The sequence below is a fragment of the Ascaphus truei genome, chromosome 4 (assembly GCF_040206685.1).
Source record: "Ascaphus truei isolate aAscTru1 chromosome 4, aAscTru1.hap1, whole genome shotgun sequence".
Lineage (NCBI taxonomy): Eukaryota > Metazoa > Chordata > Amphibia > Anura > Ascaphidae > Ascaphus > Ascaphus truei.
Window position 1 is genome coordinate 18,055,386 of NC_134486.1, and position 24,205 is coordinate 18,079,590.

The window sequence follows — 24,205 nt, forward strand, 5'->3', positions numbered from 1 at the left end:
CAAAGTGACAAAAACCCTTCACTATACAAAGTACGCAATAGCCTTCAGTGTACAGTATCTGCTTGTCTGTCACAGGTCCCCAACCTGCTTTGCTCACCCTATGTCACGTCATACAGTAGTTAGCTACAGACAGGGATTCTGGTAGCGACATGCTAGTAGGCGTGTCACTTTTAGCTTCCTGTCCCCTTTATGATGTTGATTCCCTAGACACCCTTTGCCTGCCGCATTAAACAGTGTGCACAGTTAAGCCTGCGTCAGGGAAGAGGCAGGATCAGTGGGCCTGTTCTCAGACAGCTGATCCGTCCTTTTGTGCTCAGCAGTATGAGCTGATTCTGCATTGCATGTAACTGGTCACCTGTACAAACATGCAGACATACTCACGGGCATTTTATCTTTCATACAGTTGTAGCACCCTTGCTAATTTGCCCTCGTCAGACCCTGCAATTTTGCCCTCGTCAGGCCTGGTCCCTGCAGGCAGTGTAGGGGTTAAGCCTTTGCAGGCCTTGGTTGTTAAACATTTTGTGTATTTAATGTTGCACTTTAAAGGTCAGTTTCTGGCACCGCCTTTACTTCTGGAAATTGCCAGAGGGTCACCTGACATGGGGTCACCTGACATGGGGTGACCTGACTATAATATTTGGCCCACCCAGAATCTGCCCAGTAACTGGGGCGGGGATGTAGTCCCGGGGTATAAAAGGCCAGCCATTTTGCTTCAGACCCCAGGGAGGATCCCAATAACATCAGGGAAGACCCCAAATTACCGTCCGGAGAATTCCTAGGAGGTCTCCAGCCTCTCCCAGCCTGTAAGGAGGACACTTTACTGCTTTAGTGCTAGGGCATGTATCCCAGTGTTAGGGGACCTTAGGGCCCCGTGATGCAGTATTCCCACTCTAAAGCAGAGAGTGGTTCCCCATCTCAGGGTTTCAAGAGGAAGTCCTGGAAGGGCCTGCTAGGAGTTTCAGAGGTTAATTCCCCGATGTGTCCGAGGCAGAACAAGAGGCTCTAAGTCAGAGTGAGTCACTGCAAATCTCATAGCAAGAGGGCATTGGAGTTCAGTGTCAGCCTGTCCTGTTTCTGCTACCAAGTTTTGTTCAATAAATATTTGAATAGTTCCTGGCGCCCTTTATCTTTTTCTACACTCCTTGTCAGAGCCTGCCCGGATCTGCACGTCCGCTGAGGAGAGCCAGGTGACTGCACAGCGCCCTGCACCGTTAAGCAGAAATCCTTCTTAAAGAGACAGTGATAATATTTTGGGACTGTATAGTGTTCTGATTTTTACTGTACAGGTGCAGTCTCCGGGTCCCGCGCTCCAGGGACGCTCCTTGCGCTGTCCACCGGCTGCCTGCAGGGGATTTTGTGCCACCTCCCCCGGCACTGTGCGATCACCCGCTACTGCTTAAAAAAAGCCAGGTGAAGCGCTCGCACGCCTTCCATGCGCACAACGCAGGGCGTGCGGAAACGGCAAGGAGGGTAAGGCCGAAACATGGGGTGGTGGATAGGTGCCATGGGGGGGGGATAGGTGTGTTACATTTGGGCACCAAAAAGGTAACACCCCTATTCCCCCACCCCGGCATGAATTATAGGGGGTACATGTAAAAATATGAACAAATGAACAGTCCCAAGTGTATTTAGTGTTTTCATTAATCAAGGGTTCTGCTTAAAGGTGCATGGGAGCTGTGCAGGTACCTTGGTTCTTCTCAGGGTACTCGTGGATCCGTGCGGGTGTGCAGATAACGGAAAAGGGCACCTGGAACTTTTACCTGGTTTATAGCAACGTAAACTGGTAGCAGCAACAGGACAGGTTTTCAGCATATTGAAACTGGTACTTCCAGTCCCTCTCACTAAGAGACTTGTTGTGGTTCATCTCTTTTATAGAGCCCTTTGCTCTGCTCAGGACAGATCAGGGACACGGCCTCCCTGAAACTCCTGGCAGACCCTTCCGGGACTTCTTCCGTAAGCCCTGCGATAGGGAACCACTCGCTACAGTGGTGTGGGTTCTTCTCAGCACCTTCTCTAGGGGGCCCCTAACACTGGGATACTGGCCCTATACTAAAAATAATAAAATATGTCCTCCTTATAGCTAATTACTGACTATAACTATATACAGGGGAGATCCCCTCCTCCGGTACCTCCTGGGATCCTGACAGGTGAGATCCCCTCCTCCGGCACCACCTGGGATCCTGACAGGTGAGATCCCCTCCTCCGGCACCTCCTGGGATCCTGACAGGTGAGATCCCCTCCTCCGGTACCTCCTGGGATCCCGACAGGTGATATCCCCTCCTCTGGCACCTCCTGGGATCCTGACAGGTGAGATCCCCTCCCTGGGGTCTGAGGAAAAATACATAACCCTGCCTTTTTATAACCTTGGGAGTATACAACCCCACCCCAGTTACTGGGCAGATTAACGGTGGTTAATACTGTAGTTGCAACAGGATCGCACTATGTCAGGTGACCCTTCTAGCAACTTCTGGATTAAAGGCGTGCTGGACACTGACCTTTAAAGTGCAACATTAAATACACACCTTGTAGCAACGAGGGCCTTTAGGGAAGTAACCCTTTAAGTACCGTGTAGGCACCACGACTCACAGAGCTAATTTAGCAAGGGTGCTACACAGTACATACAGATGTAGCAAGACTTAATAACCTCAGCGCTGCGGCCGAACAAGCAAAAGTCTGCGGTGCCGGAGACAGTGGCAGAGATAGTGTCAGCTTCGATGGAGCTACGGAGGGTCCGTGCTTCTAAATGGGACCTCATGCAGTGTTAGTCCTTCAGTGTAGACATACTGTACAAGCACACGTTTGGAACACCTGTATGCAGCATGTACATGAACACCTTTAACATTAGTATTTGCTAATTTGAGTGTGATGTGTCTTGTTTTTCAGAATGGTGGCACCATATTGTTCCCCCCACCTCCACCACCTCCAGGGGGACCCTTTGCACTTCCTCTATCTCTGTCTGAGAGTTTACCACCCCCACCGCCTCCCCAACAATTGTCCTGTTTCCCCCCACCACCTCCACCACCCCCACCGCCAGGAGGACCCCCTCCCCCACCTGGAGCACCTCCATTCTTCAGCATGGGAATGCAGGCTCCGGCTTTCAACTCTTTTAGCTGTGGCACAAGCTTGACGAGGAAGTCAATTCCTCAACCATCACATCCACTGAAGTCCTTCAACTGGTCCAAACTGAGTGAGGTATGGCACGGCACCGCCCCGTCACGCTGTAGTGGATGCGTCTGTAACCCTAAAAACGACATGTTTATCTCCAGAACATCAGAGATGCCGCTCTTCTTAACTTATCCACGTCTGCTTTTCCTTTGAAGATAATATGTATCATTGTAAAACTGTCTAGGGCAGGGGCGGCAAACGCCAGTCCTCAAGGGCCCCCAACAAGTCAGGTTTTCAGGATACCCCTGCTTCAGCACAGGTGGCCCAATCAGTGGCTCTGTTACCCCTGGTCTAGGAGATTTCTGTTGCTGAGAAATTGATTCAAAGTACTGTAGGTATTTTCAGAGGGTTGCTAAGGAATACTACAATGCCCACAGTGAATGGTATAGCCTGTGATATTTGTTGGGATGTGAGAGGCTGGATCTTGAAGCATACAATGAAAGAACTATTAAACATGTTATATTCTTAAACATACCGAACCTATGTAAAAATGCCTTGTCCTGCATTACCCGTCGTAGTATTGTAAGAGCGTCACCCTCGTTTTAAGCTTATTTTCTAACTAAGACTTTGAGGACATTTGACAAAGGTCCTAGAATGATGCACCTTTTAAACTATTGGCTAATTAAGGTAACTAAGGGGTTAACCCCTCCCGCTACTCACCTGGGAAGCTTAGCCACCCACCCTGGGGTAACTACCCCCAATAAAACCCCTCATTCCCTCCGACAGAATGGACAAATGCCCTAGTAGCCAGATATGGCTACTAGCGCCTTTTCCCATTCAAATACACAGTAAAATAAAATACATTAATACATGTTTTAGTTACCCCTGCCAGGATGAAGGTCGTCCTCCTCCTCTTCATTCTCTCCATCATTGATTAAATAAAGGGCCGTTGCCCAAACAGTATAACACCAGTAACCCCTTAATTACCTTAGTGGCTACTAACACTAAGGTAGTTAAGGGGTTACTGGTTTTAATGGGGTGGGTGAAGGCTGTCCTGTAGTTGCCCTAGAGTGTGTGGTTAGGCCTCCCAGGAGGGATGCAGGGGGGGTTAACCCCTTATTTACCTTAGCGGTTACCACCGCTAAGGTAATTAAGGGGTTAACCCCTCCTGCAACCCTTCGGGTTAGTGGTCAGGCAGCTTTCAACTGCGGTTTCCTGGCAGAAAACTCGGCAATACATGTGACTTCATCTGTATATGCATTACAAATCCTATAAAAGAGGGGTCGTTTCCATAGATTATAGCTGAAGAGTGGGCTCCAAAGTGTTCATGCTGCAAATTGGGTCCGTGCTGGAGCAAGAACACAGTCAGCGCCGGCGCTAGCATTTCATGCTCCCCAGGCGAAACATAACATACGTGCCCCAGTTGTATAAAAAAAATAATAAGGTAAATAAAATAATAAAATAAACAGTGGCCTAGGTATCGTGGCTGCAGGGGGCGCAACGCAAAATAACAATAATAGGGCGCCAAAATACCGGATAAAAAAGAAAAATAATTTAGTAGAGTCCTTGTTATCCAACCTAAACGGGACCAATACCATGTCGGATAACCAATAATGTCAGATAACATGTAAAGTATTATCTGACATGTGCACCCCCTCGCCCCCCCCCCTCTCACTTACCATGTTTGGCGGCGGCAGAGGCGCAGCGGGAGCAGAACAGCACAGGCGTCAGGGAGTGGAGCGGTAGTAAAAGACAATGTCAACGGAGGGAAGATGTTGAGATAGCGGGCGGCGTAGCTTGGCTATAGCAGGTGAAGAAATCCGATCGGAGCAGGAGCACAGGAGACAGCAGGGGAGGTACGCGCTGTAACACCGGAAGTGGACCAGCGCCTGGCTTCCGGCACCGGTGTTACAGCGCGTACCTCCCCTGCTGCCTCCTGTGCTCCTGCTCCGATCGGATGTCTTCGCATGCCACTGCCGCTACGCTCCCTGACTCCTGTGCCACTGTGCTCCCTGACTCCTGTGCCACTACGCTCCCTGACTCCTGTGCCACTGCGCTCCCTGACTCCTGTGCCACTGCGCTCCCTGACTCCTGTGCCACTGCGCTCCCTGACTCCTGTGCCACTGCGCTCCCTGACTCCTGTGCCACTGCGCTCCCTGACTCCTGTGCCACTGCGCTCCCTGACTCCTGTGCCACTGCGCTCCCTGACTCCTGTGCCACTGCGCTCCCTGACTCCTGTGCCACTGCGCTCCCTGACTCCTGTGCCACTGCGCTCCCTGACTCCTGTGCTGCTTCGCTCCCTGACTCCTGTGCCACTACGCTCCCTGACTCCTGTGCCACTGCGCTCCCTGACTCCTGTGCCACTGCGCTCCCTGACTCCTGTGCCACTGTGCTCCCTGACTCCTGTGCTGCTTCGCTCCCGCTGGGCCGTCGCCATCAAGCCTGGTAAGTGAGGGGGGGAGGGGGGGTTAGGCATGTAGGATAAAACGGAGTGTCGGTTAACCGAGACTCTACTGTAAGAGGAAGAAATAATCATTATTATTTATGCACCCCTAGGACCTTTGCGCTCTAGGCAACCGCCTAGGTTCGCCTAATGGACTGGCCGGCCCTGTAATTCGTTTTATCACGTTAAAAACACTCCGCTCTTTGGGAAATTTGGTGCAATCTTTTTTGTGGCTCTGGTTTTTATAGCTGGGAGACTTTAATGCACAGCTCTCAATGACTTCATCACTAGGTCTCCTCTACCAACAATAAGTCAGTTCCCTAAGCAGTAAATGGCTCTTTTCCAAGCGTTCCCTAAACTTTTTTTCAACTCTTTTGCTGTCTTATCTCACATACATTTGTCTGGCTTCGGTTGGCACAGCTTCCCCACAAATCTTCATCTGATTGCTCACGCAGGGCCTCATTTGAAGAATTCAAGACGAGTGTCCTGGTCAGAAAGACGTCAAGAAGAATGTGTTTTTGGTGTCATTACTACTATTTTTATTTGCATACTACAAACCATTCAGCTGTATCTGGAGTAGATACGTGGGGTTAGGCTGCTGGAACCACTCATTTGTTTTTGCCAATTGTGTTGCTTGGGATAGGAGTCTCCAGTCTGTACACTACTTCTTCAACTTCAACAGTAGACCAAGAACGTCTCAGCTATCAGTCATCATTCAATCATTTGTCTTTTCCCTATCATATCTGTAGTTAAATCTCCCTCTGGTCGGGGGATCATTAGAACTGGATTCCGTTTATAGGAGATCAACCTGTATTACACCGGTTGGCGGGTTATTTTTCATTAAAGAGAAGAGATCCTGTTTCTTGATAGGACATCAGAACATATGGATATTGGTGGGCACCAGTGTTTGTGTCTTCTTCAGTGCAGATTACCCCATAAAGGAGCCCTCATTGGTAAGAACACGACCATGGATGAGACAGTTATTAGCTTAGCTATGTGATCTTAGGAATGTGACTTTATCTGGACCAAAGTTAGATTGTAAGCTCTTCCGGACAGGGATTCATTGTGCCTGGTAAAATCTATGTACAGTACAGCACTGCGAACATGGCTAACATCATGTAAGGAAGAATATTATTGCTATTGAAATCAGTAGAGTAATTGATCTGCTGGCTTTTCGGTTAGTTTTAAAGCAGCAGGATAACCTGGCAGGCGAAGACGTCTTATCGGAGCAGGGGCACAGGAGACGGCAGGGGAGGTACGCGCTGTAACACCGGATAACCATTGAGATAACCAGTCTCACTGCGATACAGGTCCCCAGAGCCACTATTTTACCTCCTGGTTCTGCCGTCACTGTATGTACAAGTGTGCGCCGAAGAAAATGAGAAGAGGGGAGAGAATATGTTGGAAGAGCAAACTGGGCAAACCCTGTAGGGACAGGCTGTGCAATCTTAACTATTATGAAGTATAAACATTTCTGTAAGAAAATGAATGATTACAAGATGCGGGAAGAAATTGTGTAATAGATTTGTTTAGTAAATGCTTGTAAGAGAGAGATCCGTTAAGGAGTCACTCCCATAATAACCTCGGTAAAGATTAGAGACGGGAGAATGCGCCCCAAATCAATTTCCCGGATTTTCGCTGATATTACTCCCCAAAATCCGTTTCGCGGTGTAAAATCCGCAAACTGAATTGGACGGTTTCTATCCGCGCAGATTCATCAAAATCCGTGATTGGATACGGCCCGTGGACGGATTTTTAGCGATCCCTTTCTGCGGATTCTCGAAATCCAAGAGTCTGCCCACGGATTGCTGAATTCACGGATTGGATTTGGCAAATCCCTCCACGGGTGGCGGAAACCACGGAGTGTATTGGTAATAATAATAATAATTTTTTTTGCAAAAAGTGAAATCCGTGGACCAAAGGAACCGGCCAAACCGCTGCGGGTCCAAATTCGCCCAAAAATTCATTCATCTCTCGTAAAGATGTGTTGAAAATACTTTCAATTCCTGTACGCCAGTTTTGTGGCGGTTTTATACCTCTACGTGAACGTTTTATTTTTTAGATTTCATCGGGGGGGCCACATTGAGTCTTGGGGGAACGGTTTCTTTAGTAAACACACATATTATATAAGTTATGGTGGGTAAAAAAGTGACAAAAATCCTCCACCGTACAGTAAATAAAAATATCTCATGTGAGCACATTCACATGTCTCAGACAGGTCTGCAACCCTGCGTTTCCCCCACTATCTCCCAGCATACAGTGCTTCCACTGCAGCAAGGGATTCTGGGAAATGAGCACACTGTCACCATTTGCTTCATGTCAATGTTAACATGGACCCCTATAAGCTTATGTGTTTATGAAACACAGATTTTGGGGAGTATAGCTTTGTGTAGTACCCAGCAGGAAACGTATTAAGAAAATAGATCCCTTCTACTTCAGAAAGTTTGCTGTGTAGCTCACATGTACTGTACTACAGGCTTTTCTTCATAAGCTTATACTGTATATCTCACAGTATCTTCCTGAGCAGAAGTTTCCCAGCTGCCCAGTCTTGAACATTTTCTTCGGTCCAGAATTTTTTTTTGAAGATTCCTCCCCCCCCCAAAAAAACCCCCTGTTTTCAATAAGTCATATGAGCCTTGTTCTGAGCTGCTTGTATGTTTGGAATGCGTTTTTAACAATTATCAGAATGAAAAACTGTGTTTACTTACATTTTTTAATACTATGTTTTACGACGTAGGAAATGTTCGGGTGAGCTCCCTAGAGAAACCCTCAAGGGCTCGGGGAGCTCATGTATAATATGTTCAAATGCAGGGCTATAATACTTCACTCCACGAATCTTTCAGCGGTCTGGAACTATTGAAACAACGAGGACTGCCTGGGGATGAGCACCGCCAGTACATGTATAGAAGTACGAGATATAAGAATGAATTAAGTATTTCACATAAACAGAGGTTGTTTTCGGCAAGAGTGTATTCACTTATTGCAGCAAACATACTTGATACTATTAAAATGAACTGGCCACATTTTCACAGATACAATAATAATCGTCAAAAGGGAATATAACACCATTAATTGCGTCTCCCCAGTACAGTACTACCCATAGGGCCATTTTTTTATTTTTATATTATACTATCAATCTTCAGTCTACCTTGAGAAAACTTGGCAGACATCCAAAGTGGCAGACATTGTGGGTCACTATTTGGAACGTATCAGACAAATCTCAACACCCTGATGTGTTTTTAAGGTGGCAAAATGGCAACTAGTGCAGCGACTATGATATTTTATTTAAATAACCCCAGATTCCATCAAATAAAATTGCTCCAAAATTGCTCATTGTAAAAAAGGAAAAACATGAGTAGAGTGGATCGCACCTTTCATGTTACATGTGTAAGTCAGCTTACACTGTACATGACTGCGGTACACCATAAGCATCTGTCCCTGCTTAAAAAGGAAATACCCCCGTTTACATCCTAATGTAAGGTGATGAAAGATACAGTACTGTATGTGTGGATTGTCTGGTTATAACATTTATACCGTGAAATATACAGGTTGGTGATCGGATAGGTAAGCATCAAAAGCAAGAAAGGAGTTATACACTCAATTAATCGTACATTCTTTACTTAAGAGTTTGACCTCAAATAGCACATTTTTATTTGTCATCCAAAATCAACATTAATGTCAAGTAGAATGTTTATACTAAGGTTTTACATACTTTTCCTGCATTCTCATTAAATAGCTGGGGGAGAATTCTAGTTCCTGGAGAACTGGCCTATTCACATATTCTCACACCTTCTGTTATCCCAACATAGCAAGGCTATACATTTTCATACATCTTTCAAGACCACAAAGGAGCTTTTACATGATACATGTAATATCCTATGTTTTAAAATAGGTTATAAGAAGTATTTATAACACGAATAACAGTTTGTGCATTCCTGAAGAATAAGCCAAAGTAGTTTCCAAGAATATAGCCACAGCATTTCCAAACAATGTTCAGGTTGGCCCAGTAATAACTACACAACAGAAAGCCAGAAGCACTCGGATGAAATATACTAATAATAATTATAATAAATGACCCCTGCTAAAACATCATCTCCAAAAGTATAAAAACTATAAAGGAGGATGGTCCTAAAAGGAGATATGGAACTAAACAGAAACTAAATGGATCCCTCTAAAAGCAAGCGGGAAGAAATCTCCTCAAGTATGGCAAGGAGACTAAGCAATCCAAAAATCTATACATTCATTACAATATATGTCCAATTACATATCTATCTCCCCCTATGGGATTACTGTTTACACTTAAAAGGTCAAGGGCCTTAGAGGGTGTAAAGTTCCTGGACTTCTCTTTTTGTGCACTTCTGGGAAGCTATAAAATGTTGCAATTTGGGGCATTTTTACTAGCATCAATTCTCTCTCTTGAGGTGAGATGGCTGCCACCCAAACCTTCATTTCAGATCTGGGGTAATTCTGTGGTATATAATAATGTGGGGTCTTTGATCAAGTTCTCATAACAACCCCCATCAAGCAGGAGCCTTGTGTTCTCTCAGATATAATCCTCACTTCTCATAATAACCATACTCCCCCCTTTTATCAGAGGGGTTTATGACTATAGATTTTTCTCTTGCCTTTTATCTTCGTATATCATAACAAAAGTTACATTTGAATGTACTCATATTGCACTTTTACAGTGTTTATAAAATAGTATTACTCTTGTGGGAGGCTGGGTGCTCAGGAACTGGGATCTTTTTCTTCTCCCTTGATTGCTGAACATAATATTGCTCAGAAAACACCTTCAAGGACAGTTGATCAAACAATGCTACTATAATTGGCACGTAGCACGAGATAAAAAAGAACAAAACGGAGTTGTTGGCGAGGATACCATTCTGAATATGTTGAGACGGTAACTCCCGAGATTGATTATCGCAAATACTGAACCGTGTAGTCAGGAATCGGTCAGAACTGACAGATGCGATAGTCAATCTCTGGAGTTACCGTTTGAAGATATTCAGACTGGTATCATCGCCTACAACTAGGTTTTCTCCTTTTTATCTCATGCTATGTGCCAATTATAGTAGCAATGTTTGTGATTAAGACCGGTTGATACTGGCATTCCACCATTGTGTTTAATTGTTTTTAGTTAGATGTGTCCAATTAATTATGTATTTCGATATATATTGTAATAAATGTATGTATTTTTTGATGGCTTTGTCTCCGTGGCATACATCATGAGATCCATTTTGTTTTTGGCTCAATAATAAGTATGCAATGGATCGTCAATTGGTTTGCTGGAATCCCGCATTCGTCTGAGTTGATGTGTTACTATGTACAGAATTAGAGCTAGTAGCATAGCATGCTGAAAGTCTTTGCATCACAGGCATAGATACAGTATTACCATTTCCATTTCCTATGTATTTTGATTTCTTATGTATTTTAATATTTTATCATCATGCATCATTACACTAAAAAAACAAGGTTGTCACAATACACTGCTTACATTGGTTATTGATTAGTTAATATTAACAAAAAATAACAGAATAGTTTTTTTTTACAAAACAAATTGTCTTTGTTGATGGGTGAGACACAAATACAGAATAAGGGTGCGTTGTTACCATGTTCTAAGCTTAGTGTTTAGAGAGAGGCTTAGAAGACTAACACTTTTATAAGCTCACAAGTTATTATGAGAGGTATATTTCAGTGGGGATTTAATACGTACCCCCCGTGCGGATATCTCAATGATGTATCGCTGTGGTCCATTCTGAAGCCGCAGAGCACTAGATAAGGCAATGACTTTATGGAGGGTTATGTGATTTGAGGCATTGCTGGCCAGAGACAATTGCCTGCAGTAAATCAGCAGCACTTACTGCGCCAATGAAACATTTCAAAATGCCTCCGAGTGTGCAGCCAAAGTCAAAATACTTCGCAGGGCAATGTCATGGTTTCAGTTAAAGACAATGCTTGCTAAGTCAATAGACGGGAATGCTGTTACTGCGATTAATCTATGAAAAAATGCTACCCCTGGATATTTTGATGTTAAAAACCCATTTGACGTTGTGCACGACTGGAGAGAAATGTAATAACCGACCCTCCTCCACATACATCTCCACATACATCTGACTTGATCATTTCTAGTTCAATGGGTGTAACGGACATTGAAAACGTTATGGTGGGTAAAAAAAGAAAAAAGTGACACATACCCCTCACCCGTACAGTGCACAGTAAATAAAAAATAGGGTTCCACGTTAAAATGGATAAGCAGTAAAAAGTGACACGCTGTGAGTGCTCATTTGTATGTCATTACCCAGAATCCCTGGCTGCAGAGGAAGCACTGTTTACTAAGCGATAATGGAGAAAGACAGGGTTGCAGACCTGTCGGAGACATGCAAGTGGTATTTTTAGTTCATAGGGAGATTACATACTGTACGTTTTCCAAATTGCTAAAATATAGTGCAATAAACGAATAAAATAAAATAAAATAAATGGAGGTTAGTATAAACCGTATGAAACGTTTGTCATTCACTAACATACAATAAGATTTAAGCCAATGACTTGTGGCTTGTGGATTGTAATACCGGTATAGTGCGATTCTATGTCCCCGCAGTCACGCCTACATGTGGCTGCAGTCCCCTGTTAGGCTGCGGTCATAGTAGGGGCGACGGCGCTCGCGCCGAAAACAAAATGCATAAAGTCAATCTGCACGCGCGTGCATGTGAGAGACGGCGCTGCAGAAACTTCGTGGGACAAATACATTTGTTATTACGGCGCAACTGCCGGATCACGTGCGCGGTTCAGCCAATGAGGACGAACCGCTCACGTCACGGACACACCCTCGCCACACCCCCGTCGCGCAAAACATGCAGGCCACAGATGGCTTCAAGTACAGGCACGCGTGATGTCACACACTCGTTCACTGGCGCGCCTACTATGTACCTGGCCTTACTTTGAGAAAGGAAAAGCAGTGGCTGGAGATATCTCCTGACGTGGCTCTTCCTATTTTGGAGCGTGGCTACGGTTATACAGAGCCTCTTTTTCTATCGTAAAAACAGTGTCTAACCGTTCTGCCTATTTTGTTTTTGTGGATGATAGGATAAAATCAATGGGACCATCTGGAATGATATTGACGACATCAAAGCTTACAAGACTTTAGACTTGGATGAATTTGAGAAAATGTTTTCAGCCTATCAGCGGCACCAGGTATGTCTGAGGAATACTCGGAACTTGGGGGGTGGTGGTGGGGAATATAATATTTGCAACACACAGGATAGACGTACAGTACAGGACTGTGTTGTGTTTGTTACACATTTCACAGGTCTGTTAGTCCAAGACGTCAGATCTGGCTCAGGCTAAAAATTACTTTCTTAAATGCAGAATCTGATATACCCCGATATTAATTGGGAACTTACAGTAGTAACTTTTCATTCTCTTCTCCTAGTGTAAATAAAATCCTTCACACAAGCAGGGGGGAAAAGGCAGAACGATCTTGATAATATTGATGCATGTTAAAAATACCCTTCTCTGCTTCCCGTCAATTTTATTGCAAAGTTGATGTTAATAGGCGGACCCTAGAGTCTTGCATCGTGCTTTTACCTGTTTTCTCCCACTTTATCTAAAAAGCTGTCTAATTAGGACTATGGATTAAATGAGCTACTGTATTGCTTTATATACACAAACCTGCCAGCCAAACTAGCTTTCCATTAGCTGCTTGTATACATAAAATAATTCCCCAAAGGCCCATAATAACAAACGCCATTCAGAGGTCAATGGCGACTTGTCATCCTAACGCTCAAGCAGGAGAGTGGAAGAATCCTCCCGCTACATGTCAGGTCCAGTGAATGTATGTTGCTATCCAGGAAGGTGTTTGGAGGGACCATCTCAGCTCTTAATTCTTGTTTGTGTTAATAGATCCGTAATCAAAATTGCAAATTAAATCTGTATTGAGTTTTATAGAAATATTCCCATCTCAGTCTTAACAAGTACTGTAGTATGAAACTCAGTCCCTATTGTCATAATAAAGAGGTCATGTAATTGGTACAGTAAGTCTTATTTGGAACCAACACATGGACCTACACACCCCGGTATCCACAAACCGGTGTTTTTCATGTTTTTTTTTACTTCATAGAGGATGATGGCCCATATTTACTAAACAGCCTTCTGCCATAATACCTCTTCTGCCACTGGAAGACCCCTTAGAGGCCATTGACTTGAAGAGGATATAAGTGTCTTCCAGCACTGGAAGGTGCCCTATGGCAGAAGATTGTTTAGTAACCATGGCCAATGTGTTACTTGAAAGTGTGTTGTTAATGCCCAGCATATAAATAAATCACGTTCAATGGTCAAATCCGAATGATATAACATTCATACATTAGGTCGCATCGATTTTAATATTCCTATTAAGGATTGGGAGGTTTGAGAAATCTGAACTTGGTGAACTTTGGCATTTTGTTGGGAAGTTGAACTACAGAAACTCATTGTCGTGTGCCAGCACAATCCGAGCCAAGACACAAGAAAGGCTCATCATCCCATTAGTTTTTTCTTTTTCTTTTTTTTTTTTAATAAACTGGGCAAAGTTTTGGATTTGCAAATGGAAAACTAAAAGTTTGCATTTCCAGTTCTGCTTATTTTGAGTTTTTTCCATGATTTTTTTCCAAATCCCAAACCAAAAGCAATCGAGTTTTGGCAAAACTAAAACACAAAACATTTTTTTTTTAGAACCAAAATACCAGTAAAAGTGCCCACTCTTAAATGCTAAAACTGCTTCTTGTATGAACTTTGTACCTTATTTTTCTGACTAATGTTTGGCATGTTTCATTCTCTCTTATCTGCTGCTGCCTGCATAGGACCTGCTAACTAACACTTCTCTGAAGCAGGTGAGTATTCAGTATGATGCTTTAAAAAGCCACAATAGACACTTTTTTTTGCAAGATTCAACCTTGTGCGTGTCCATTGCGTAGCTGGACTAGACCAGTGGTTCTAAATGTCAGTATGAAGTCCCACCAGCAGGTCAGCAGTTAAGGATTTCCCTGCTTAAGAAAAGTCAGAGACTGACCCGCGGATTGAGCCACCTGTTCTTAACCGGGGATATCCTCTACACCTGGCTTGTTGGTGTGACTTGAGGTCTGCAGCTGAGGACCACTGGACTAGTCCACCTTCCAGAGCAACACAGCTTTCTCCCATGACCAAATAAGCGCCCTCCGTCTCCGCTGGTCTGAAATATCCCATCTTTTAGTACTCTGCTGAGTTTCCCTAGATGTTATTTTTAGACATAACCCAACCAGTTACGAGAAACGTGAGATCAATGCCGCTGTTGCAACCTTTGTATTTTGGCCGAAGGTCGCTCTGAATTCCACCGCTGACCTATTGTAATTTAATGTGAAAATGTTACAAAATAAAAGAAAACATAGATACAGCAAAACTGGCCAGAAGGGATCTGGAAGGCATTCATGGCAAATCTTTTCCTGGTTCAGACTGTTAATACTAACCAGGTGGAGTTGTCAGCACAAATTAGCTGGTGTTGTAACAGCCTTCAGTCTTGCTGCAGCTATGAAAGTGTATGTTGTTTCTTAGAATGACTTAAGTTTGTTTCCTTTATATATTCTGATGCCTGTGTTTACTGACACAACTACAGCAGAATATACAACTCGGGGTTTTACTTATCCAGCTCTCCCAGCTGCAGAACTGGAGCAAAAAAAAATGCAATGCGGATTTTGTTGTTTGCTAAATATGTTGTAATTCTTTTGCATGTTTTACCTTAGTTTTACAGCTTGTTATATATTATTCCTCAAAAAAAAGAAGACTTTCAATAAGGGTTATTAAGTAGAATTGTGAGGGCTGAAAGTTTATATGGCAACGGGTTGCTTCATAAATATATTGTATACAACCCAAGCAGAATCACACTGCTCACAAGCAGCACGTTCTGAATATAGAAATGAATAAGGTAGTATGGTTGTGCCCAATCGTCTGAATTACTGGCAATGGGTACAAAGATACACATTTGTACCCACATTTGTCCTGAATCAGCCGCTGGAGTAAGGGGGGCAGGGCTACACTTTCTCTAGTACTGAACAAGCTTCAGGAAAGTGACCAGTGTGATACTGCAGTTTGACAGTGGGCTGGTCAGTTTGCCTTGTGCCTCTGTCTTTGCTTTTCATCTATATCAAAATGGCCTGAGCCTCAACAAGCAAAGCAGATGCTACTGCACCTTTCTGGTTAGGGAGGGAGGCTAGAGGTTTAAGGTCCAGAATCACTGAATGAAATCTTGTGACAGTTGTTAGTTGGACAATGTTGGACTGTCACGGTTGTGCTTTGGTTTTTAAGAGAGATAGAGAGTGGGCTGAGGTTTCTGGAGTAACATACCTGAGAGGGAATAGGGAGGGATGAGTGGGACAGGATGTGAGCGTAATGCCCACTTTTCCTAAATGTACCATTGAGTTTTCTGTTCTTGAATAATGAGTAAAAGGAACAGACTTACAGGAATGCACACCAAACAATGATGTTCGGTTCAAAACCCTACATTAATCAATGGAAACATACACTTTGATAGCATTATCATGAAAGGGACTGTTATGTCCATAGGTTACACATCCTTACGTTTCATGTGATACACATTTACAGGGTGTACTTAGTTAAACTGAATTCCCATATACAGTACAGTAAGTACTGTATGTTTGATCCTCCTAAGTATCATATAACACTGAAATATATTAATGACAGACGGAGGTGTGCTACTTCGTACTCATTCTACAGCATGCAGTAAATCGGTTTTATTTGAAGTTTGCTATTTTACTGACCACCTGCTCCCTGCTATTTCATTTCGTTTTATGGTGCGTGCCCTTTTTATGAGTTAGTTACTTTAGGGGGATCTCGGTTAAACACTTGTAAGCACCATAGGCTATAATAACCAATATCCCGTGGGCACACATTTTAGATTTTTCAATCATTATAGCAATATGTCAGATATACTCTATAGTTTACAAGATAGCAGCAATTACATTCCTTTGCCAATGCCAAACATGCGCCAACTAAGAGTTACAACCATCATGATGTTTCTCTAGAGCTGGGGTGGCCAACGCCAGTGCTCAAGAGCCCCCAACAGGTCAGTTATAAGGATATCCCTGCTTCAGCATAGGTGGCCCAGTCAAAGACTGAGCCACGGATTGAGCCACCTGTGCTGAAGGAAGAATATCTCTTATACGTGGCCTGTTGGTGGCCCTTGAGGATTGAGTTGGACACCCTACTCTAGACATAATAAGCCTCTTAATGCTTTCGGTGCCACAGCCACTCCGGCACATTGCGTTCATGTGAGCGCTTCTCGGGAGTGATCACATGATCGCAACGTGGCTGAACACACAAACAGCAGAGGAACCGCCCCCTTCTTCCAGCCCTCATCCAGTCACCCTGCATTCAGCGCTTCTCAGGAGCACAGATCTCAATCCCCCCTAGAAAACGACCCAAAAAGCATATGGGTTCCCTACTACGACATGGGACCTGAGGAGTGCCCGACCTCATGCCACGTTAGCTACATCCAGGGGCACTCGGGGGCTTAACCATATCTCTTTCTTATTTAGTGCTGATGATCTACACAGCACTATTAATAGAATTTGACAGATACAACGAATCCGTGCCCTATAAAGCTCCCAATCTCATTTTGCTGCCACAAGAAATAAAGTGATCTGACATTATCATTGAGCTGCTCTATCAGCCCGAGCCTGTGAAGAAGAGCCTGAGTCTCAGAACTTTGTGACGCGTTATTCTGACAGTAGAACTCTCCTGTTGATTCACTTAATAATGTTACTCCCGGACATGGGTACCAGGTTTCTATAGGACAAGTGCCACTGCAGTATTAAACAATTGTGAAGGCTCTTTGATTGCATCAATTGTATAGTCATTTATTTACATATGCCCTATATCATATCTCTAACTGTCAATGACATGTCTGTAAATTGATTGTAACCATGTATCTGTCATCATAACTCTGTGCCCAGGACATACGTGAAAATGAGACGTAACTCTCAATGTATTACTCCCTGGTAACACATGTTATAAACAAATTAGAAATAAATAAAAGCAGGTTGTGTCTTCCTCCGTGTACGGGCTGAGGAGGAGAGGTTCACTTTTAAGAGCTTGACCTAAAATAATTTAGTGAATCCATTGCAAATGTGTTACCTTTCTACTGGTTTTGTGAATCCGCTAGAAAGGCATTGAGAAGTTACAGATGGAGTAGACTTTAATTGACTTGCTGGCGCATTGCAGCGGGAAAAACTCTATGCGCTAGCAGGAGAAGCGGCCATTGTCCTGAATCAGCCGCTGGAGTAAGGGGGGCAGGGCTAACATGCCATTTGCCCCACGGGGGCATGCCAGCAGGTGCTATAATATCTGCTACATCCTTAAACCAACTAGCGCAGGTGGGAATAAATACTGCATGACTCTGTGTGTGATGGTTTTCCTTTGCATGCTTTTGATTACAGAAGGACATGGATTCCATGGAGGACCTCTACCTGTCCACACGCAAAGTCAAGGAGCTCTCAGTAATTGATGGACGTCGGGCGCAGAACTGTGTCATCCTGCTCTCCAAGTAAGTGCGGTCATGTATCTCTGACATGGAACCACTACTGCTAAACCCGGCTGGCTTTCTTAAAGCAGATTTGCCAACCTTTGGGCCGATTATTATCTACTAGCTGAGAGACCCGGCGTTGCCCGGGATGTAAATGCGTAATAGGTAGTATTATTTATAAATCGTGGAACAATAGGTGACTGTTTGTTGTAAAGGTTGGATAATAATATTGAAAAGAAAGATGGAAGAAAATGTAATACGATGTTGTATAAAAATGGTTTATTGTAACCACACCACAGTACAATGTATATTTTGGTGGCATAAGTGATGTAAAAATCTGAGTCGTGTGTCCTGCTAGGGTGTGAGGCGGCGGGTGCCGCGTGGGTTGTGAGTGCTGTGTGCGAGTGGGGGTCCTGCTAGGGTGTGAGGCGGCGGGTGGTGCGTGGGTTGTGAGTGCTGTCTGTGAGTGGGGGTCCTGCAAGGGTGTGAGGCGGCGGCTGGCGCGTGGGTTGTGAGTGCTGTCTGTGAGTGGGGGTCCTGCTAGGGTGTGAGGCGGTGGGTCAGTGATGTCGGTGCGTAGGGGCGGGAGGCAGCAGGTGTGTGTGGCGGCAGGTATGTGTCGAGTGTGGCGGGTGTCTGTTGAGTGCGTGCAGCGGCTGTGAGGCGGTGGGTGAAAGGCAGAGGCGGCCGGAGTAAGGGCGGGTGAAAGGCAGAGGCGGGGGTGGGGAGGCGGTAAGGCGGGCATGAAGGCGAAGGGCGGCGGGAAGGGGAGGAGGGGGTGGAGGAGGGGGGCAAGGGGTGGAGGAGGGGGGCAAGGGGTGGAGGAGGGGGGCAAGGGGTGGAGGAGGGGGACAAGGGGTGGAGGAGGGGGGCAAGGGTTTAGAGGAGGGGGGAAGGGTTAGAGGAGGGGGGAAGGGTTAGAGGGGGGGGGGGGAGGGTTAGAGGAGGGGGGGGAAGGGTTAGAGGAGGGGGGGGAAGGGTTAGAGGAGGGGGGGGGGAAGGGTTAGAGGAGGGGGGGGAAGGGTTAGAGGAGGGGGGGGGGGAGGGTTAGAGGAGGGGGGGAAGGGTTAGAGGAGGGGGGGGAAGGGTTAGAGGAGGGGGGGAAGGGTTAGAGGAGGGGGTGGAAGTGTGGGAGGGGGTGGGAGGGGAAAGGGGAAAAAGAAGTGGAGGGGGGGGGGAAGAGGAGCGGAGGGGGGGGTGGAAAGGGGAGCGGAGGGGGGGGAAGGGGAGCGGAGGGGGGGGAAGGGGAGCGGGGGGGGGGGAAGGGGAGCGGGGGGGGGGGGGGAAGGGGAGCGGGGGGGGGAAGGGGAGAAGGGAAGGGGCGGTGGGAAGGGGGGGAGGGAGGCGGTGGGAAGGGGGGGTGGGAGGCGGTGGGAAGGGGGGGTGGGAGGCGGTGGGAAGGGGGGCTGGGAGGCGGTGGGAAGGGGGGGGGAGGCGGTGGGAAGGGGGGGAAGGGGGGAGGCGGTGGGAAGGGGGGGGAGGCGGAGGGAAGGGGGGGGGAGGCGGTGGGAAGGGGGGGGAGGCGGTGGGAAGGGGGGGTGGAGGGGAGGTGAAGGGGGGGGTGGAGGGGAGGTGAAGGGGGGGGAGTGGAAGGGAGGTGAAGGGGGGGGTGGAAGGGAGGTGAAGGGGGGGGGTGGAAGGGAGGTGAAGGGGGGGTGGAAGGGAGGTGAAGGGGGGGGTGGAGGGGAGGTGAAGGGGGGGGGTGGAGGGGAGGTGAAGGGAGGGTGGTAAATGGGGAGGTGAAGGGGGGTGGAAGGGAGAAGTGGAGTGAGGGGAGGTGAAAGGGGGTGAGGGGAGGTGATGGGGGGTGAGGGGAGGTGATGGGGGGTGAGGGGAGGTGAAGGCCGCTCACTCACCCGTCCGGCAGGTCCCACGTGGATCTGAGGCGGGAGGCAGCGTGTTGTGGCCGCTCCCCCGCTGTGTCCCGGGCGCCGCCATCTTGGGCACTCGGCGCCGCGAGGCAGCCTGCCTGGCCACTGGCTGTTCCCCCGCCGGGGAGGGGTGAGTTGTAGCGCCGGGGAGGGGGGGGGCATGTATATGTGTGGGGGGGGGAGAGGTGGGAGATATAGAGGGGGGGTCTCGCACGGCCGCTGACACTGCGTGGGTGGGGGGGGGGCGCTGAAGGGGTAATAATAGTGTGTGTGTCCCGCTGACTGTAGCGGCGCCGGGGGAGGGGGGGGTCGGGGTGAAAGCGCGGGAGACACGGGGAGAGGAGGAGGTGCGCGCGGGTGCTGCTAACACTGTGAGCCCCGCTAATGTATGTAACAGTGTGTGTGTGTGTGTGTGTGTGTGTGTCACTGTGTGTGTGTGTCACTGTGTGTGTGTCTGTCACTGTGTGTGTGTGTCCCTGTGTGTGTGTGTGTGTGTGTGTGTGTCTGTGTGTGTGTGTGTGTCCCTGTGTGTGTGTGTCTGTGTGTGTGTGTGTCCCCCCTGTGTGTGTGTGTCCCTGTGTTCCCTGTGTGTGTGTGTGTCCCTGTGTTCCCTGTGTGTGTGTGTGTCCCTGTGTGTCCTTTGGCCCGTCACTCCGCCTCAGGCCAATGAGAGGTGTGCGGGGGTGGGCGGGCCAAGGGACCAATGAGATTTCCCCTAGGGACACCGGACATCCAGGCAGGCAGGCAAACATACAGTGCTTTCACTAATATAGTATAAGACAAGGTAATTGGTCCAGTAGGTATTATTAACTAACCATTAATGGGAAGACATTACCCACAGTATTCTTAGTAATTACCAGGGTCAGAGATACAGCAGTTTCAATGACTATTCTGCTCTGGTGCAATTACTAATAGGAGTTGTTTAGGAAGCCACACAATAAACGTCAAGGTTAGGGCTGTAGGACTGCTGAAGACTTCACAGGGTTGAAATTTTTGGTTGGCTCTCTAAAGTACAATTGTATTGTATTGTATGTCTTTATTTATATAGCGCCATAAATGTACATAGCGCTTCACAGCAGTAATACATGTGGTAATCAAATAAATAACAGATAATATAAATAACAGATCATGGGAATAAGTGCTTCAGACATAAAAGTAACATTAAGGAAGAGGAGTCCCTGCCCCGAGGAGCTTACAGTCTAATTGGTAGGTAGGGAGAACGTACAGAGACAGTAGGAGGGAGTTCTGGTAAGTGCTTCTGCAGGGGGCCAAGCTTTATGTAACATGTGTTCAGAATGTCCACAGTGCTATTCATATGCTTCTTTAAGCAACTGTGTCTTAAGGTGGGTCTTAAAGGTGGATAGAGAGGGTGCTAGTCGGGTACTGAGAGGACGGGCATTCCAGAGGCGCGGGGCAGTCAGTGAAAAAGGTTTAAGGCGGGAGAGGGCTTTAGATACAAAGGGGGTAGAAAGAAGACATCCTTGAGAAGAACGCAAGAGTCTAGATGGTGCATAACGAGAATTTAGGGCTGAGATATAAGGAGGGGCAGAAGAATGTAAAGCTTTAAAAGTGAGGAGAAGAATGGAGTGTGAGATGCGGGATTTGATCGGAAGCCAGGAGAGGGATTTCATGAGGGGAGATGCTGAGACGGATCTAGGAAAGAGAAGAGTGATTCTGGCAGCAGCATTTATGATAGATTGTAGGGGAAACAGGTGAGAGGTAGGAAGGCCGGACAGCAGGAGGTTACAGTAATCAAGACGGGAGAGAATGAGGGCCTGAGTCAGAGTTTTAGCAGTCGAACAACAGAGGAAAGGGCGTATTTTTGTTATATTGCGGGGGAAAAAGCGACAAGTTTTAGAAATGTTTTGAATGTGAGGGGCGAATGTGAGAGAGGAGTCGAGTTTGACCCCTAGGCAGCGTGCTTGGGCTACTGGGTGAATGATCGTAATTCCAACAGTAATATGGAAGGAGGTAGTAGGGCCAGGTTTGGGAGGAAGTATGAGGAGCTCTGTTTTTGCCATGTTGAGTTTAAGGCGGCGGAGGGCCATCCAGGATGATATAGCAGAGAGACATTCAGAAACATTGGTCTGTATAGGAGGTGTAAGGTCAGGGGTTGAAAGGTAAATTTGTGTGTCGTCAGCATAGAGGTGATATTTAAACCCAAAAGATGTTATTAGGTCACCTAGAGAGAGTGTGTACAGAGAAAAGAGAAGAGGTCCCAGTACAGAGCCCTGGGGTACCCCCACAGAGAGATCAATAGAGGAGGAGGTGTCAGCAGAAGATACACTGAAAGTACGATGGGAGAGGTAGGATGAGATCCAGGATAGAGCTTTGTTCCGAATACCAAGAGTATGGAGAATTTGAAGGAGAAGAGGGTGGTCCACGGTGTCAAATGCTGCAGAGAGGTCGAGTAATATGAGCAGAGTGTAATGACCTCTGTCTTTGGCAGCATGGAGGTCGTCAGTTATTTTAGTGAGGGCTGTTTCCGTGGAGTGAGCAGTGCGGAAGCCAGATTGTAGAGGGTCTAGGAGAGAATAGGTGTTGAGAAATTGGAGCAAGCGAGAGAATACAAGACGTTCAAGGAGTTTAGAGGCAAAAGGCAGGAGGGAGACAGGTCGATAGTTAGAAAGACAGGTAGGGTCAAGCTTGCTGTTTTTGAGTAATGGTATAACTGTTGCATGTTTGAAGGAGGATGGAAAGGTTCCAGAGCAGGGGGAGGAGTTAAAAATGTGTGTGAGCGTAGGGATTATAGTAGGAGCTAGAAGTTTTAGGAGATGGGAGGGAATGGGGTCAAGAGAGCAAGTGATAGAGGGAGAAGAGGAGATCAGCAGTGACACATCTTCCTCTGAGACAGTGGAAAAAGAGTCAAGGAAGGCAGGAGGAGAGTTAGGAAGAAGTGTAGGATGGGAGAAAGAAACAGAGGGGATATTCTGACGTATGGATTCCACCTTTTCCTTAAAATAGTCAGCAAAGTCCTGAGCGGAGATGGAGGAAGGAGAGGCAGCTCAGGGTGGTTTGAGTAGAGTATCAAAGACAGAGAACAGTCGGCGTGGGTTAGACTTGTGCATGTTGATTAGTGAAGAAAAGTAGGCTTGTTTAGCTTGCGAGAGGGCAGAGTTGAAACAGGATAGCATACATTTGTTGTGAAGGATGTCTGCGAGAGTATGATATTTCCTCCAGAGGCGTTCAGAGGAACGAGTGGAGGAACGCAGCATGCGCGTGTGGGAATTTAGCCAGGGTCTAGGGTTAGAAGGGCGAGGGCGGCAGAGATAAATTGGGGCATATAGATCAAGAGAGGAGGACAAGGCAGAGTTGTAGTTCCTGACCAGGGTGTCAGGGTCTGTAGCAGAGCTGAGAGAGGAGAGGGTGGAGCGTAAAGTTGACTCAAAGTCAGGTAAGTGAATAGAGCGCAGGTTTCTGCGGAACCGGGGGATAGATGAAGGGGAGAAGCGAGATAAAGAGAATGAGGTGATGGTCAGAGAGAGGAAAGGGGAAAATGGAGAAATCGGAGAGAGAGAAGTTTTTAGTGAAAACTAAGTCTAAGTAGTGACCATCCTTGTGGGTGCTGGCTGCAGTCCACTGTTGAAGGCCAAAAGAAGAGGTTAAGAGACACCATTGCTAATTTCCTGCAGGAGCAGTATCCATTGTAGTGCTCACTGATCCTCTAATACTATGACATAGTACTCGGTCTTTGCAGTATAGCACATACTGAGACTGCATATTGGACCACTGCATTACTTTGCAAGAACAAATACATGCACTCGTGTAGGCTACAGGTGTAAGTATGTGGAAAACAAAAGAACAGATCCTGCGCTCCAACCAATTGGGCTCAAATATACCAGTGACATATTCACATTTAGAACCTAGGCCTGTGTGATAAAAGATTCATTTGGTTGCATCTTTTGATCAAAACATGATTCAAGCTGCCAAGTGCCTCAATGGGACCTCCGTTTAGCAGGCACCTGCACTGAATATATCATTTCTTATTGTCCCATGGACTAAACTTTGTGATGTATGTGAAAGGGCCCATAAGGGGTTAAATAAATGCAACATATGCTTATTTGTGATTCAGTGCAGATAAAAGCTGGCCAAAGTCAGTAACAAAGTTCCCTTATTATAAAGGTAAACGGTGTAAATATATGAAGCAAAACATAGTGAAATGGGCTGGACACATTAGTCTCTTTATTGGTTTGGTCTTGACTCCTGGCAGTTTTTTAGGGCTATACTGCACCTGTAAAC

The 24,205-nt window shown here is 46.4% G+C and overlaps 1 protein-coding gene across 8 annotated transcripts in view; it reads left to right on the top strand.

The window, feature by feature from the left end:
* Window positions 1-24,205, top strand: part of DAAM2 (dishevelled associated activator of morphogenesis 2) — a 398,259-nt gene that overhangs the window by 287,434 nt on the left and 86,620 nt on the right. For 6 of the 8 annotated variants that reach the window (XM_075595377.1, XM_075595378.1, XM_075595376.1 and 3 more), the window contains 4 exons: window positions 2,884-3,192; window positions 12,632-12,739; window positions 14,383-14,412; window positions 18,010-18,116. In XM_075595377.1, coding sequence (XP_075451492.1) covers window positions 2,884-3,192; window positions 12,632-12,739; window positions 14,383-14,412; window positions 18,010-18,116 — 554 coding nt within the window. The remainder of the gene's footprint in view (window positions 1-2,883; window positions 3,193-12,631; window positions 12,740-14,382; window positions 14,413-18,009; window positions 18,117-24,205) is intronic. The other 2 variants (XM_075595383.1, XM_075595384.1) reach the window with 1 other exon arrangement.